The sequence below is a fragment of the Vicia villosa genome, linkage group LG3 (genome assembly GCF_029867415.1).
Source record: "Vicia villosa cultivar HV-30 ecotype Madison, WI linkage group LG3, Vvil1.0, whole genome shotgun sequence".
In the NCBI taxonomy this organism is placed as follows: domain Eukaryota; kingdom Viridiplantae; phylum Streptophyta; class Magnoliopsida; order Fabales; family Fabaceae; genus Vicia; species Vicia villosa.
In genome coordinates, this window is record NC_081182.1 from 48,931,539 (window position 1) to 48,951,187 (window position 19,649).

General features: G+C 35.2%; 1 protein-coding gene across 1 annotated transcript in view; it reads right to left on the reverse strand.

The window, feature by feature from the left end:
• Positions 1–7,629: 7,629 nt before the first annotated feature.
• LOC131658009 (uncharacterized) overlaps positions 7,630–19,649 on the reverse strand; it is a 22,115-nt gene continuing 10,095 nt past the window's right edge. Inside the window, exon 2 of the mRNA XM_058927348.1 lies at positions 7,630–7,691. Within this exon, the coding sequence (XP_058783331.1) occupies positions 7,630–7,691 (62 nt within the window). The remainder of the gene's footprint in view (positions 7,692–19,649) is intronic.

Consider the following 19,649-nt stretch of genomic DNA (forward strand, 5'->3'; position numbering starts at 1 on the left):
ATTTGTTGCATACTCATGGAGTATTTGGAAAAAAAAATCCCCACAAGCATCAGGATAAAAATCAACAAAAATGAGTATTAGAATATGGACAAAGATATGTTATTATTCATTAAAATAAAGTATCTTAATATTTAAGGTTAAATAAGTTTTTGGTTCCTATAATTATCTCAATTTTGGTTTTTAGTCCCTATAAAAAAAGTCGACTTTTCGTTCCTATAAAATTACTTTTGCACTCACTTTTAGTTCCTCTACAGGGATTAAAAGTGAATGCAAAAGTAATTTTATAGGGACTAAAAGTCGACTTTATTTATAGGAATTAAAAGTAGTTTTTGATAATTTTATAGAGACTAAAAACATATTTAACCCTAATATTTACATATTCACTTTGTGATACATATTTTTATATTATTATTTATACTTTTATATAAAAATATGTGTCCATCAATTTAAAAAAAATCGCTACTAAAATGTTATTACACATTTATATTAAAATATTTGTTTATTTTATATTATAATACTAAATTTTTTTGATAAAGAAACTGTGTCATATCTTTTGTTTTTAACATTAGTTTCTTTCAAGTTTTGACAATCTGTTCACACTTATGATCCAATTCAATAAAAGAAAATGTTGACTACCTTTATTGATTCCTTGAGAATATCCATTTGACACCAAACTGATTAAATTAAAAAAAAAAAAATTCATGCTCATAAATTTCAAGCAAATGATGATATAGTTGCAATCAAATGCTGTTGTGAATTGTGTATATCTTTCTTTTTTTTTTTTTTTTTTTTTTTTTTTTTTTTTTTTTTTTTTGATAAAAGGGAGGGCCATAGGCCCGAAGCAAAACAAACTACAACGAATCAAAAAACAAACTACTCATCCCTAAAGAATCCGCCGCTATAAGGGGCCATAAGAAATCAGGCGTTTCCTTATGAACGGTATAATTCTTGTCGATATAGCTATGCTTAGCTAGAACATCCGCGCATATATTAGTGTATCTATATGCATGTGAAACAATCACAATCTCATGCATGGCAATGATCTCCTTAATCCTGCGCAGAATAGCCACACAATCTCGGTTCCCTGTCTTCCCCTCATCAATAGCGATAATCACTTCCTTTGAGTCAACATTTAGTTCCACCCTCCTCATTCCTAAAGCTTGTGTAAGCTTTAGGCCTTCATAAACTCCCCAAAATTCTGCAAGAAGAGGACTACATTGCCCCAAAAATTTGTGAAAACTTCCCTTCCAGTCGCCATTATGATCTCTAATGATTCCTCCACAACCTGCTTCCATGCTTCCTCTGCTAGCCCCATCTGTATTAAGTTTTAACATATTCTCAATAGGTGGCTTCCACCCAATATATTTTCTATCACCTTCCTCATATCGACACTTCTTATTAAACCTAATCGCATCATCATAATCCTTGCGTCTCTTAACAATATGACATATAGTATTAAAAGGTCTAACATAATTAGCATCATGCTCCTCCAAATTTCTCCATGACCATAAAGTATGACATGCTATCATCCAAAGATTGCTCCAACCTTTATTGCCTCTCCCATTGTAATTAAGGTTGATTGTGATCCATCCCTTGATATCAACCGTAAAGAACTCCGTTATCAAATCGCTAGGCACAATACTTTTCCAAATAGGAAGACATTTCGCACAATCTCTTAGAGCATGAATGGTGGATTCACAAACATTTCCACATAAATTACAACCAGCACTTCCAAGTCCCTTCTTGCTCTTACTAAGGTTCGTGAGAAGACGGTCGTGTTTTAGGAGCCACACGAATGTTTTGCACCGCTCCGGAACAGAAGCTTTCCAAATCTTCATCCACTCCGCGTCTTCTAAATCCCTCTCATTCCCATCTAATTCTTGGTACATAGCTTTCACTGAAAAATTCTCCTGATTAGCACCTGCAAAACAAAAAAAGTCAGAAAATTGCCCACTCCCAGGCGGCACACAAGATGTGATCTTGTCCAACCATTGATTAGGAAGCCACGAAGACAGCATGTTCATATTCCACTCCCCACTCTCAGTTACCAAGTCACACACTTTGGCCCCCCTAAGATTATGAGGAATAGCAACATCATAATTTTCCAAACAGAACTCTTTTCCAAGCCAATTGTCTTCCCATGCCATGATACTTTTACCATCTCCCACTACCCACATACCCGTGTCCAACAAAGTAGGAAGAGTTCTAGCAATGTCTTTCCAAAGGGATGAATCAGACACCCTCACCTTCAAACAATCGGAAGCTGTCTCCACATTGTACTTTTTTCTCAAAACCTTACACCAAAGATCATCCGCATTTGTGTACATCTTCCAGCCCAATTTTAGAATGCAAACATCATTCAGAGTATCCAGATCTCTTAATCCCACCCCTCCTAGATGCTTCGGTCTGGTGACATCGCTCCAAGCTATGGCATGGATTTTTTTCTTTTCAGCTGTGTCTCCCCAAATAAATTGCCTCTGTAAACATTGTATCTCATCAATACACCTCTTAGGCAATTTATTTGTCATCATCGGGTAAAGCGGGATAGCTTCGATAACACTCTTAGACAAAGTGATTCTACCAGCTAAAGAAAGATTATTCCGCTTCCAACTATTAAGTTTATTTGCCACCTGATCAATGATGTATTGGAACTCCTTTTTCTTCAACTTATGCGCACTAAGGGGTACTCCCAAATACTTACCAAAGCACTTTGTCATTCGGAATCCCGACAAATGCAGAAGTTTCAATTGCATGCTTCTTGGTACATTTTTGGAGAAAAGTATACTGGTCTTGTCATAACTTACCTCTTGGCCTGATAACTTGCAGAATGTATCCATTGTCTGCATTACACAAGACATCTGCCTCTCAGTTGCTTCACCGAACAAAAGCAAATCATCCGCGAACATTAAATGTGATATCCTAATCCCATTTTTGCCCAGCTTTAGACTTTTCCATCTCTTATTCTCAACTTCTTCTTCAATAAGATGGGATAGCTTGTCCATACAGAGAACAAACAAGTATGGGGATATTGGATCACCCTGCCTAATACCGCGTTGAGGTCGAAAAAACTCATTACGAGAACCATTCCAATTCACATTTGTTTCAACGCTAGTAACTGCATGCATGATAATGTTTCGCACTTTCTCTGGAATCTGAATCTCTTGAAGAGTATACCAAATGAATTCCCAACGAAGTTTATCGTAGGCTTTCGACAAATCAACTTTGATGGCAAAGAAACCTGTTTTTCCTTTAGCCTTCTCCATTGTATGCAAAGCTTCCCTAGCAATAATGATATTTTCATGGATGAGTCGGCCCGAAACGAAGCCCGTTTGATACGGAGAAACCAATTTATCCAGTAAGTTTTTAAGCCTTCCGACAATAATCTTACTCACCACCTTGTAGATCGTGTTGCATAAGGAGATAGGTCTGAATTGCGTCACAAAAACCGGTTTATCAATCTTAGGTATTAAACATATATCCGTTTTATTAACTTCTGAGATTGTAGCCGGTTGTTCCCAGACTTTATGAACAAACGCACAAACCGATTCCCCTACAATATCCCACGACTTCTGATAAAAGCCAGCAGGAAAACCGTCAGGACCCGGAGCCTTCCAAGGTTTCATCCCAAACACAGCTTTACGTATCTCTTCTGTAGTAACAATATCCTCCAACTTTTGAATATCACTCCCAGTTAGCTTAGGAAAAGTATATTTGGTCTGATACCAACTTCTCCCACCACTCCCCAACTGAAACAACTCCTTATAGAAATTATTAACTAGTTCCTTAAGGCAATCTTCATTCTCAATCCACTTTCCAGACTCATCCTTTAGCATCAATATTCTATTTTTCCTTCTCCGAGTTATTGTTTTAAGGTGATAGTACTTGGTATTACGATCACCATCAGTTAGCCACTTTGCTCGCGATCGTTGAAACCACATCAACTCCTCTTGTTTTAAAATTTTGCTCAAGTCAGCCTGTAATTTCTTTTCAAGGCGTATCAAGCCTCTGACATCATGTTTAAATTGAATACTTTCTTGTATGCCTTGCAGTCTAGATAGCAGTCTCTTTTTTGTATTCTGGACATGCAAGACATTACAATTCCTCCACTCTTTAGCATCACCTTCAATTCTTTTAAGGTTCGTACCAATCTCATCATGGTTGTTCCAATACCCTCGCAACCTATCCACATAGTTGTTTTCTACCATCCATGCACTTTCAAACCGGAATGGTCTATTAGCCCTTACAAGACTATTTTCAGTTAACGAGATCAGGATTGGATGGTGGTCAGAAAAACTTACTCTTGTCAACACCTTGACATGGCCATTGGGGAACAGCAGTCTCCATGCTTCATTTCCAATTGCCCTGTCCAGCCGTTCAAAAATCCTTTGGCCTCCATGGTAAACACCTCCCCTCCAAGTAAACTTAGGACCACTAGATCCCAAGTCATGTAAATTGCATTCCTCCATGTTTCTACGAAAAATATTACACCTTCTACTCGAGACCTGACCACCTCCTTTCTTTTCATTAGCATACGCTATGTCATTGAAATCGCCAGCAACAATCCACGGAGATTTATCAATGCTAGCTATAGACTTCAAAGCATCCCACATTATCTTCCTTTTCTGCTCATAAGGGCTAGCATAAACCGCAATAAGCTTCCACTCTATCCCATCCGAATTAACAATTCTCAAATGTAACCACTGCTCATCATGAGAGCATAAAGTCACTTTAGAATTTTCATCTCTACAAGCCACTATGATACCACCTGCATATCCTACATTATCCACTGAGAAGAATTGACTGAAACCCAGCTTCTTCAAAGGATTATGCAAATTTTTTGGATCACACCTTGTTTCCATGACCACCAAGATCTCAGGTTTGTACACATCAATATAATACTTGCTGTATCTGAAGAAATCCTTCCCCGCAGCTCCTCTACAATTCCACATTAAAATTTTAATGTTTGTATACATCATTAAAAGAATGTGTGAAAGACAAAATCCGATCCTAAGATTAACAGCAATCAGGAGTTTCCTGAACCCGTTCCTCTTCCATCTCTGTGCCATTCCCTTGAGTATACTCCCCTTCATTATTTTTCACTTCACTATCACTAACTAAATCCAGCACAGTATTGCTAGTAGAGTTGTGCATAGATGCATCAGCTTTAAGGTCCGGAGGGCGCACAGTATGTAACAAGGATATTGCAGTATTTGTTTGATCACCTCCAATATCCTCGTTATAACCTTCTTGTCTCCCAGCCCTAATCTTGTTTTCATGCTTCTCATAAATCTCCATGGTGTGACTGTTTTTGATTTCTTGTTGTTTCCTGTATGTGTTTCTGTTTTTGCTCTTTTGTATGTTTACATGTGTGTCAGTAAAAAAGTCTAGTTGTTGACTTTTCTCGTAGATATCCTCGATGGTGCGTTTCATTGGTTCCCCATTTTTATCTTTAAAACCTGCTATTCCACGTGTCGCCAGTTTAATAGTCCTTTTATTCCTTCCTTTTTGATCCACTTGCGCAGCTTTTTTGCCCTTGCTTGATTTTACTTGTTGGTTCTCCAATGTGCTTCTTCCAGCTGTCCCACTACTTATTTCCTGTCTATCCGGTTGATATTTATCATGAATAGCTAGACTTGATACCGACCCAATCAATGCCTCATCATTATTCTTGTCTCCCACCACTAAATGCTCATCATTACTTTTGTCTGTCTCATCATTGTTTTTGTCTGCCTCCGAATTACCCTTAATTATATTCCCATCATTTGTTTCCTTTTCTAATGATACGACTTCAATTCTTTCCTTTTCCACTCCACTACTCCCTTCCACGTCAGCATCCAGCACCTGAAACCTGGATCCCGCTTTCGTCAACCAAGAACCTGCCGCCGGTTGTCGTTTCTTCGTCTCCACTGGTTTCTTCCCACGTTTCTGCTTTTGCACAACTTGCCAAGGACCCACATCCTTATCCTTCCTGTCTTCTACTCCATTTTTCATATGGACGCCAACATCACCAAGATTATTATTTCTCACTATGCCATTATTCCTTTCATGCACTTTTTCCTTCATTGGACAGCCATCTTTATAATGACCAAATTTGCCACATGTAAGACATAACATATGCAAACCTTCATACTCAACTTTGTAGCTCTTCTCCTTTATCGAAAACAAAGCCAGCAGCGGCTTCGATATGTCTACTTCAACACATATGCGAGCATATTTGCCTCTTTCTGTCTGCAATGTATTCCTATCAACCTTAACCGTACGTCCCACCAAATTGCCAATAACATGAAGAACTTTCGGATCATAGTATTCAACTGGTAGTCCCGAGATTCTGATCCATACCGCCACATTCACGATTGAAGCATTTTCTGGATGAAAATTTGGTGTCCACTCCTTGACTGTCAGATAGTGATCGTAGATAAACCACGGTCCATCCGCAATGGCCGCATTTTTATCTTCTTCGTGTGTAAAAGCTACCAGATAATAATCATGACTGAGATCAATAATATTTATGATTCCCTTCCTCACCCACATTTGCTTTAATCTGACTTCAAGAGCCTTATAGCCAATCTTTCTTCCTAGTAATTTAACAATCACTCCTCTTCGCCACGGCTTTTGAATTCTCTTCTCTTCAAATTTAGATAGGATGATCTCCGGACAATCGTATCCTCCTATCTTTCCTTCCTTAACCTTGATGCCTTCTAGAACAATAGTTGAGTTATCATCTGATTCAAGCATTTCCTCTTCCTCCTCTTCATCTTTATCTTTTATGGCGTCAGTTGATTCACCTGTCACAATGTTACGGTATGACATAGTGCCATCCCTCACATTCTGCAGCCCCTCCTGATCTTTTTTTCCACTAGCTTCTCTTTCAGTTTGTGACAAACCACCCCGTGAGAATGGATCCGGTGGCGGTACCGGTGAGAGCACCGGTGAGAGCACCGGCGATGGTGATTGCATACTCCTAAAACCCTAGCAGAGCCTTCCGTGTAGAATTTTCCGATGTTAACTACTAATTTGATCTACCGTGTATATCTTTCTCTTTGTAATCATATTCTTATGTAGGAGTTCTACCGCATTAAAGACCATTTAAGATAATTGTTCCCAATCAGCGTGATCTTTTAATGATAATTACCCGTCAGTTCTAATTGCTAGAGCTTAAGCTGTAAGGCTCTCGTCCAATCATAAATGTAATATCCTCTCGTATTTAAATCCAAATATTTCCTCTATATTAGATTGACCAATATGATTAACTTAATCTATAACTGTCTCGATTGCACTAAAATTTTCATGATTACAGTCAACATAAGTGTTGCGATGTTAATTGTAGTTGTCATAGTGTAAATTAACTACAATTTATTTTTAACTATAAAATTATGATAATGGTATCGGTCACTGTCGCAGACCCTTTTTTTTAAAACCTAATCCAAAAAATCAATGTGTAGATCAGTAAAATCTTCATGTAAAATTATTTTTCTTCCGTCAGTGCACTTAACAAAATGACGTATACACGGATTATTTATTATGTGAATGACGTTTATTTAAGGCTCAACGAAAAAGTAAGTAGATTACATTTGGATCTTAATTGACCAGAATTATTTTGATAAAGAAAGTGTGTCATGTCTTTTGTGTTTACTTTTTAGCATCAACTTCATTAACACGTTTGACCATCTTAGTCACGCTTGAGATGCAATCTAATCCAATCAAAGAATATTTATTGCTATATCTAGAGAATATTCATTTCATACTACATGCTTTATTATTATTATATTATATTTAATTATTCGATCGATCTTAAAATAAAAGTATTTTATTTTTAAGTTTGTTACAAATGTTAATAAATATAATAATTTTACAAAATTGTTCTTAATTAGTATCATTAAAGTTGTTGACAACTATGATATAGGGGTAGGGGTGAAAATAGGCTCGATCGAGCTAGACATTTGTCAAGTCTAATCCTGATCTGTCAAAAAATTTAAAGCTTAAATCTGACCTGTAGTCATTCGTAGGCTTATTTTTAGGCCGGAGTCTGACCCTTTTGAAGGTCTGGTTAGCCTGTTAGCCTACATAAAAGTATACTAATTAAAATAATATTTAAATAGACCAACTAACTAAAAGACCAAGGTGTTGAAGTTGGTATTTGTGTTTGTTAGAGTTTGTTTGAAGTCCCACGTTGTTTAGGTTCCCGGACTGTTGACTTATTTTAACTTATTAGCATAAGTTTTGTGAGACTATTTGCTTAAGAGAACTTATGAAACAATGTTCATCAAGTATTTTCATCTTATTTTCACAAGTTCTTCAAAATAACCAAGTTTTATTTATGTATTTTAATTCAAAGTACAAAAAATAACATAATGATAATAAGAAATTATTCATATTTATTTAAATAGGTCGGTCTGATAGGCTTAAAAGATTTTTTTTGGACTTGGGGCCTGGACTGTTAAACTAAATAGGTTTATAAAAAAGTCTAGGCCTTTTTTATTTAAAAAAATGTGTGGTCTGACCTGATCCTCTGTAGGCTAGCCTATAGGCTCCTGTTATCGGTCTGGCTTATTTCCACCCCTATATAGGCACTACGCCAAATTTGACTTTTAGCAGCACATCTACGAAAGCGCTTTTAGGCAAAAGCGCTACTATAGGTTTCGCTAAAAATAAAACTAAGAAACAAGGGAAAAAGCGCTGCTATAGGGGATCCTACGAAAGCGCTTTTAAAAAGCGTTGCTATAGGTGAACATTAGAATGCGCTTTTAGAAAAGCGCTGGTATAGGTCAACCTTTAGAAAGCGCTTTTTAAAAGCGCTGGTAAAGATCCCACTTTAGAGGACGCTTTCTAAATAAGCGCTCTCGTAGTCCATTAATTTTTAAAAATAAAACAAAATAACCCAAACCCTTATTCATTCCTTTCACGATTTTCTCTTTCTGTATACGCTTTTCTCTCTTCTCCGACCGTCTCCCCCCTGTTCGTTCACGACGCCGTCCCTCCCTCTGTTCCTTCATTGACGCCGTCCCTCCGGCCACGACCCTGTTCACCACCGGTCATCACCTTCATCTTCAATTGCTTAACCGTTTTCCTCACAACCCTTTCACCACCAGTCACCACTGTTCACCACGCGACCTTCATCTTCAGTTGAATTTCAGGCGGCGACAACACCTCCTTTCAACAACAACAACTTCAAATTCATTTTGAGGTAAAGCCCTCAAACCCTCAAACACATTTTTGAGTGAAACCGATACGGATCGTGAGAAACCCCATAACGAAGACAACTTACAAGAAACCTGGAACGGAGGATTGCAGCTTTCAATGTCCAACAGCTTGCTTGTGCTTCCTCTCTCTCCCAACCAACCGAACATCAACCTCTTTTGTTATTGTTAGGGTTTGGTGATACAGAGTTATTGCCACATTGACGATGAATCCCTCTCTCTATAGGTAAGCCCAATTAATACAAGTACTAAATTTGTAACACAAAAAAATTGTTACATTTTTGTTTTATGATTCAATTATTAGGGCCTTAAAAATGTATCGTCACCCCCAGCGAAAACCCAAAACTGCCCCTGCTTCGGAGATGCATCTCCGAAGTTATTTTTTTTTTGAATTTTTTTTAATTCGGAAATGTATCTCCGAAAACACCAAAAAAGTGGTGTTTTCGGAGATACATTTCCGAAGTCAAAAAAATTCAAAACCGTGAATATTTTCGGAAGTTCATTTCCGAAAATATTGCTGCATATACAAATTTCCCTCCTTCACTATTTCATCATTTTTCTCCAAAACTTCTCAAAACCCTCTCTAAAACCCAATCAATCTCCATCAATTTTTCGCCCTAAAATCAAGTTTCAAACCGTTGATCACGTTAAAGGGAGCATAGAAAGCTACAATTTCAGGTAAACATCTCTCATTTCATCCCCTATTTCACTACATTGATTCAACAAATTTATGCTGAAAACTGATATGGTTCGGAAGTTCATTTCCGAAATATATCACCTAATAAATTTCGGAAATGAACTTCCGAAATATGCCCTGGCAGTTAAAAAAAAAACAGTTTTGGCCAATTTTGCTAATTTTTGCATTTGTTAGGTATGGTGCATCCGGACAACATTGTGCAAGACGATGGAGTATTAAATCCGGAAATTGTCAACGTTAATAACGATCCGGTTATTGACGTTACTCCTATGATCAATGCGGTTGATGTTCGGAAAGAATTTACAAATGATCGGAGCTTCGGTAGTCGTGAACAATTGATTGAGTGGGTTCGGAACGAAGCTAGTAAACTTGGATTTGGAATTGTTATTTTAAGGTCGGACAACGGAAATAGTAGGCGGAAAGCTTTCATTGTTTTGAATTGCGAACGAACGGGGTGGTAGTTATGGACAATCAAACCGTGTGCTAAAACACGAGGACACGGGATCGAGAAAGTGCGGTTGTCCGTTTAAGTTGCGTGCCACTCGGAGGGTTGATGATATGTGGCGGTTAACCGTAATTTGTGGAATTCATAATCATGCCTTGGATGTCAAGTTACACGGACATCCAATGGCGTGTCGTTTGTCCCGCGAAGAGAGGAAAGTGATATCGGACCTAACGATAGTCAAAGTGGCGCCTCGCAACATACTTGCCGATTTGAAGCGTAAGAAACCGGATAGCGTTTCAAATATCAAGCAAGTTTACAACGAACGACACAATCTCAAGGTTTTAAATATGGGTCCTCGGTCGGAAATGCAACAACTTTTGAAACTTCTAGGCGATAACAATTATGTTTCAAGCTTCCGAACCTCTGAGGACAAAGTTACCGTGCGTGATATTTTTTGGACTCATCCCGAAAGTATCAAATTGTTCAACACATTTCCAACCGTTCTAGTCATGGATTCGACGTACAAGACAAACAAGTATAGGCTTCCTCTTCTAGAGATCGTCGGTGTGACCTCGACGGACAAGACTTATTCGGTGGGGTTTGCTTTGTTGGAGTGTGAAAAAGAAGAAAACTTTACGTGGGCCTTGGGAATTTGCAAGTCTTTGTTAGTTGATCAAGAGGTTATGCCAAACGTCATTGTCACCGATCGAGACAATGCTTTGATGAATGCGGTCGATACCGTCTTCCCGACATCTACCGCTTTACTTTGCCGGTATCACATAACTTGCAACGTGAGAAGCAAGTTGAAACCCGCGGTTGGGACAAAAGATAGGCCGGATGAAAATGGTAAAGTTGTCAAAGCTGGTGTTGTGGTTGAAAGGATAATGTTGGCATGGAAGGAAATTTTGGATGCACACTCCGAAGAGGTGTATACCGAGAAATTGGTACACTTTAGGTCTTTGTGTGGTTCCATTAAGACTTTTTGTCATTACGTCGAATCCACCATTCTTGACAAAGTTAGAGAAAAAGTCGTGTGCGCTTGGACAAATCGGGTTAGACATCTTGGTTGCACCACGACTAACCGTGTTGAATCCGCACATGCGGTCTTCAAGAGGTGGTTGGGTGATAGCAAGGGAGATTTGTGTCGCGGATGGGACACCGTGAACCAAATGCTTGAAAATCAACACAATGAAATTCAAACATCGTTCGGTCGGAGCAAGACGGTTATGGAACACCGGTATAAGGGCCAAATTCTATTCTCCCAATTGATTTACAACATATCTCGAATGGGTTTGAATTTTTTGTTTCATGAAGCTAAGCGGTCGGAGACCACGTGGACGGATAGTTCATTATGTGGGTGCACCATTAGAACTACATATGGCCTTCCGTGTGCTTGTATACTTGCAAAAAAGAAAAATTTGAATTCACCCATACGCATGGATGAGGTAGCCGACCATTGGAAGAAACTTCGTTTTGATGATTTTGACCCGCCGAAAGAAAATGACTCCAAAATCACCATCTCCGACGAGTTGGAAGTGATAATGGAGAAGTTTGCTAAAGCGGACGACACAACAAAAATGCACATAAAAGAACAATTGCGAAAGATCGCGTTTCCGGAGACCACCGATTTGAAACCGCCATCTCAACCGGTTAAAACGAAAGGTGCACCGAAAAAGTCCAAAATTACACAAGATGACACGTCAACAAAACGATCTCCTTCCTATTTTGAACATGTGGATGCATCGTTCCCGGAAATTCATGAGACACCGAAGTCTAAGTGTAGTGGTAACAAAGGAGCCCGTATTTCGAAGCCACCTCGCACACCGCCGATCAAAAAATCACCAATTGTCTACATTGATGAGATGCCACTTTTTATGCACAAATATATCGATAACATCGTTGATGTTGGAGGCGACGGCAATTGTGGATATCGGGCCGTTGCGGGTTTGCTCGGTAAAGGGGAAAATAATCACACTTTAGTCCGACGGGAACTCATTGCGGAGTTGACTTCGTACCGGGACATCTACGGCCGACTATATGAAAATCAAGAAAAGTTTGCAAAAATTCATGATGCACTTGTTCCATCACTTACCGGTATCGCTCCGGTTTTGAAGTGGATGTCATTCCCCGATATGGGTCATCTAATAGCAAGTGCGTATGATATGGTGCGTATCGATTTGACGAGGTTTGGACTAAGTGAGACTTTCTTTCCACTTCATAGTCGACCGCCGTTGGACGCGTCGGGCCGCATCATATGCATCGGGTATCTACGATCGCGGCACTTCGTTCAAGTGTTTTTGAAACCGGGTTGTCCTATACCGGCTACTTCTTGTCAATGGACGGCACATCGTTCAAATGAGGCGGAGACTTGGCCGGATCCGTTCGTTTCGAGAATGGCGGAGTTTGAAGAAATGATGAGCAAAGAGCGCGAGCAAAATAGAGAGCGGTCGAAGAACGTGCCTATTTTGGACTTAGGATCCACCGATTGGTTCGGTGAATTTTAGTTCGTTCCGGATCATTTTTGTTTGTAACGATCATTTTTTGTATGTATTGTTGTTTATCATGTAAAATCGGACCGATTCAATACATATATAATATAATTATGTTTTATGTCATCTTTGTGTAATTTATGTCTATTTTGAATTTCATTTGTTCAATTTACACAACACACTAAGCATTCAACAAAAAGTAAAATTTATGTCTGTTTCTGCATAATTCGGTAATGAACTTCCGAAATATACATGTCTGGAGCCTATTTTCGGAAGTTCATTTCCGAAATGTCCTCTGAGGCAGGATAAGGTTTGTTGGGCCATCAATGCTCCAATAAGTCTATAAATACTACACACTCTTCTTCATCCTCTTCACACCACAAAACACAAATGACACAAACCTACCCCCACCTAGCATTCGTCTACTTTGAAACCGGCTACCCGATGCCGTTCCAATTTCGCTTCTCGCGCGACACGCCGTTTGCGGAATTGATACCGTCGCTCAACACGCTTTTGCGCTATCCCGAGAATCGAAAGGTTGTCAAGCTCGAGTACCGCTCGCCATCGCTTAACGACGAGGGAGGCATTAAGTTCACACATTTTGAGATCAAGAACGACGAAGATTTAGCGGTTATGTGGACAACGTTCGACCGATTTTCTTCGAAAGGCCCGATCGAGTTGGACGCCAAACTTCAAAGATCGGCGGACGACGTTATCAAAATGTTGACTCATCCCCACCTACCCGTGTTCAACAATATGTAACTTTAATTTTCAGTAATATTATCGTTGTAATCTTCACCCGATTAAATAAAGCGAATCGTTGTTGTTTTTCATTTTTCTTCTGTCCATACATAAATTCGGAGGTTCATTTCCGAATTCCATCATGGGGGTGAGTTCGGAGATGAACTTCCGAAACACCACATTTTCTGAAAATGTAACTTTATTTCGGAGATGCATCTCCGAAATCAATATTTTATATTAAAAAAAACACGTTTTCGGAAGTTCATTTCCGAAAACACCTTTTTTCCAAAAAAAAGTACCTTTTCGAAAATGAACTTCCGAAACAAGGGGTAGTGTGGTAAATTCACCAGGGGGTGGGCAAGAAGGTTAGGAGGTGGGTGAAGAAATTCTCATAATTTTAATCAAATAGTATAAATTAGAGCATACAAATCAATTTTCAATTCTGCAAAACCTATTATATAAAAATACATCATACAGCACTGCCTATAGAAAACCTGCATCACTCTTAACCAATGATGTTCCACACAATTATATCTAGCCTTCAATTAGTACTGTTTATATTAGAATATTATGTGACTTCTATTCTCATTTAAAGGATTGCACATAATGAACACTGTCATACAAAACTATACTATCCATGCATGGCCATGTGATTTTGAATATTGAAGTTAAACGACAAATGCCATGATAAATGTAGAAAAACAAACCTTGCTCGCTATAACAAATTCAAGATCAGCTATTCTTCTATGAGTATCCTAAATCATAGACACCTTCATTGTACAAAAATTCAACAAAATAAAATTAAAGGTTACTACTTCATTGTCTCTCAATGTTTTTGAAAATCATGAAAACCCAAGTCAAAGTAAAAATTTAAAATTGAAAAATGAAGTACGGATACTCTAAAATCTGTGATGTATTGTATCCGATATGTTCTGATTCATCGATGGAGTATCTGGATTTTTTATCTATAAAATTAAAAATTACATCATAAAATACAATGATGATTTAAAACACTAGTTCATTTTACTGTGATATTGTTGGTAAATGTGATTTTTTCAAATGAACATGAACTATTTATAAATGACATAAATGTTGGATTATTTTATTAATCCATTAAATATGATTCATGTAATTAAAAGTTTGGCTTTAAATAAAAGATACTTATTATTTAGGTTGATGGATAATTAAGTCAATGGAGTTTTTATTTTAAAATACAAAATAAAATTTAAATCCCTCTTCTCTCTCTTCATAACTATTGGGACATGACTCTTGGGATAGAATGAGATTGTTGGAATAAAGTGCCTATAAAAGGGCACATTTAGTAAAGCAACATCAACTTTTCGCATTTCCTCACAAATAAACAAAAGTATCTTCATCATCAAAGATACACATAAGAAAGAAGGAAGAGAGGAGAGAACAATTGAAGCAAGAATCACCTATATGGATCCGAGTATGTTTTAGTCTTTATTATAAAAATTAGAACACCGTGAAAATCATGATACCAAGATCAAAAACATAAAGTTTTGCTAACAGTTGGTATCAGAGTCTTGATTACCGATATTGTGATTTTCCAATAATTGTTAAATGACATGTATCATAATTAATTTTGATGTGCCGCTATTTTGTCATAATATCATACAATATAATATAGCAAGATGAGTATTTTGGCAAACTTGCCAAGTGTCACATTTTTAGAGTCTTTACTATTTTTAAATTTGCTATTAATAGAAAATTTTCTATAATTATCTTTTAAATATTTATTTAATTCATTCATTCACTTTTATCTATATTTTTCATTAATAATAATAAGTAAATTGGGCTTTGAAACAAAAAAAAACGGTTCAAGTTTTTTTAAAGTATTTTAGTCCACTAATTATCACATTAATTGATAAGGAATCTTAAACAATTATTAGGGTCATTTTTTTGTTTTTTCCAACCAGCAGCCTTGCCTTTTGATTTTTCAATCTCACGTAACCCAACCTTTGAATCATTATAATATCTGTTGGTTGTTCAATTTTGCCCATATTCATATCCTTGACCTTTTGTATACTCACAGTTCATTATAAAACCCTATACCCTTGCCTTCAATATCAATGAGTTTCATCTTTCCAAACTTTTTATCTAAAGGTGATATATGTTGTCTTCTTCTTCATAAACTAATGCTTTAGGTTCCTGTAGCATCAAATCATACCACAGCCTATATCATCATTCATAATATAAACATGTAGTAACAACAATTTTAAACCATAAACTCTCAATTGTACAATTTCTTTTTACAGGAAACAGAGAAAATGAAACTGAACATGGAAGGAGAATAGAAAAGCCATGGATGTGTCTCAGCCAAACCACCGCACTGGCAACACGAAGCCACCGTGCTCAGCCCATATCCGCACCGACGTCAACACCATCATCGACTTTGCGCAACATGCCATCAGAACCACTCACATCCGCCGCGGTTATCCGCCCTGCAGCCCCAGACCTCCGTGATCTCTCCGACGTCACTCGCGGACTCACCTGCCTCTGGCCGTTCGTGTGTACTTTCAATATGTAACCCGTTTTTGTTCCTTAATTTTTTATTTCATTGATTGATTTAGTTGTTTGAGAACATTATATTCATGTGAGTTTTTGGACAAAGAAGAGAAATTTTATAGTAAGAAGAAGAATAGAACACTTAGGGTGTGTTTGTTTCAAGGTTGTAAAAGAGATTCCCAGGAATATGGCCATGGGAATGCAACATTCCCATGTTTGATTCAAGTTTTAAAAAATTATTCTAAGGTATTTTTTATTCCCAGGATTCTTATTTACACATAACTTTTTTATTTTTATTCCAAGGCTTAAAGGGTGGGAATATAATATTTCCATGGGAATAAGTTCAACCAACTTTAACTTCTCACTATCACTCACATTTATTTTTATTTTTTATTTTTTAATATTTTTAAATTAAACAAATTTTATCATTATTCCTCGGAAACAAAATTCTTACCAAACACATAAGTTGGAATAATATTCCAAGGAATACTAATCGGAATATCATTCCAAGGAATAATTTTTCTAACCTTGAAACAAACACACCCTTAGAGAGAAATAAGAGTCCGTTTGGTTTCTTTCTTTTTCGTTTTATTATTTTGTTATTGGTGTGTGTTATGCTGTAATTGGTGAGACTTAAAACCATTTGAAAAAAAATTAAGTTTGATTTGATTTTGCACTGTATCTTATGTTAAGTTGTTAACTGTTTTGACTGATTCTTATGGACAACTACACAGTGTAGCGCCTTCCCTTACTATAGCCATGTTTTTCTTTTTTTTTACATTACTATTATTATTACTAGGTAATTAATTTATTTAATATTTAGAGATTATTTTTCATGGCCTCTTGAACCCATTCCAATACTATGCATACCTCCCATGTCATATATACACTCTTTTAGTTGTGCTAAATTTAATTAAATTTTAATTTAGATAATTTAGATTATTATTCAAAGTGCAAATCAATAAAAATAATAAAATTCTAAAAATATGAATTAGGTTCATGACTATTATAGTGTGTCATAACCTTTTTTTTACAAAAATCAATAACAAAAATAAAACTTTTATCACTATTGATTGTGACGAACTATCATATTAATTATCACAACTATTTTGATTGTGTTTATTATTGTTTCTTTAGCAAAAAATAATTCCTTTTTTTGAATTTGATTGCATATTGATTTTTTTTAAATTGTCCCTAGCGTCAAAATTAAGAAAAATATATGTTTCTTAAATTATATTTATATTTTTTATCGTGACTTTTTTTTATCAACAATTCACTACAACATGGCATGGCCATAATAGATTTACAAAAAATAAATTTAAAATTAAAATTTATAAAAATGGCTTAAATAAAAATAATATTTATGTATTAGACAAAAATATACTATAAATTAAAATATTTGTAGATTTAATAAGTTTTTAGACACGGGTTAATTATTTTTAAAAACACACGGGTAACCCACAAATTCCGTGTAAACGCACGGTAATGTGTTGTTTTTTAATTATTTATGCATCTAATATTTTTATTTTGAAATTATTTTTAATTTAAGATACAAATTTTTTTAAGATAATATATGTAAAATTATTAATGTAAAACAATTTTAGTTTTATTTTAAAAATATGTCATTCTTTTAAAAATAATTGATTATTTTGGTAAAACAATTTTCTTTTTCTCATTTATATTTTGAAAACAAAAACGTGCGTACCACACAAGTTCTCGTGCAAATACACCGGTTATTATATTTTTTGTACAATTAAAAATAATAAAAATAAAAATAATGTATTAATCCTAACGCGATATAAATATTTTGCTTTTTAATTATTTATGTATCTAATATTTATATTTTAAAATTATTTTAAATTTAAAATACAAAGTTATTTAAAATAATATATAAAAAAATTTAAAGACTTGAAGGAATTGGGCGCTCCTTCCCCCTTTTAAAAATTTAAATCCTAACACGATATAAATGTTTTGATATAAATGTGTTGTTTTTATTAAATAAAATTTTAAAAAGTTTAGTTTAAAATATTTAAAAAATAAGATTTGAAGGAATGTGGCTCCTTTCCACTTTTGTAGGATAGTTTTTGTTTTAATTTATTTATTTAGTACTTATTTAATTTAATTTAATTAATAAATTTTAATTATTAATTAATAAATAAATAAATCATACTGTAATAGTTTTGGATTTGGTTTTGTTTTTCTTTTAAAAAAATAATAATAAATTCTTTTAGAACTCTCAGCGCCTCTTTTCCCTTTTGTCCCGTGCCTCGCACGGGTATAGACACTAGTACAGTAGTATATAAGACTTGTTTCATTTCCATACTGTGGCTTCATAAAATGTTGAAAACTAAAAGTAAAAGTCTAACATAATTGCTAAAATTATAAACTGTGCATTGTAATATTTCTAATATGTATGATTAATATTTTTGTTACTTTGATATATATATATATATATATATATATATATATATATATATATATATATATATATATATATATATATATATATATATATTAGAAAGCCCTCTCCAATATGTGTTATTTAGCAATATATGTATAGTTTGGATATCATTAATGACAAAAGTGCATGACATGGTAAGCCATTGTATGTTTGTTTGGCATTAAGAAATATAGAAACATGTCATATGAACGAAACGAAACTATATCTAATTTCATAGTTTTTATTTTATTGAAATCAATGTCATGATGATGAATAGTACTATCATAGTTTTTATTTTGGAAAATACGGAAAAGCATTTCATACTATCCTTCAATTATTATTAATACATTGCTTCAAACATAAATTGGAACAGTGTGAATTTAAAGTATAGATTGTTAATTGGCAAAGTAGTCAAAATTTATTAAAGTTTGTATTTATTAAAATTTAGTATCATTGTTTAATAGATTTAGAATTTGTTAATCACCGAAGTGGTCAAATTCATAAGATTACAATTGAATTTTGATTATGAACTTCAATCTATTATTAAATTTTGAAGTGAAAAATGTATCGTCTAATTTGAAATTATTTGAGTTATAATTTATTAATCACCAAAGTGATCAAATTGACTTAAGTTTATGATTTCAAATTCTGCAATTTGAACTTGGATTGAAATGCTATGCAAATAGCATATTGGGTTCAATACATAAGACTTATTATTACAAGACATATATAGATCATCCAAAGATGAATCATGAATTGTAACTAACAAAATTAAAGTACATGTTAACACACTTGTTGCTTGTATATCCAAAGATATGCATGCATGTATTAAGTGATTTTATTGTCCAATAAAGTAGCTTCATTAGAATTTTATTGAAATGATGTAGTTAAGTTTTACCCAAAGGTGAACTTTAATACATGTTTAAAGATGATTAGTTTAAATCCATGGAATTTAATCAATGCATTAACGTATGATATGAGCGTGCTTTAAATCTTCGCGATTACTAGTGTGGTGTTATGGATTTAGACATGACATTAATAATAGATGAGAAACCTACAGCCATTATAGAGGACATTACAGAAGATGAAAGGTCCAATATATTGTCTTTGA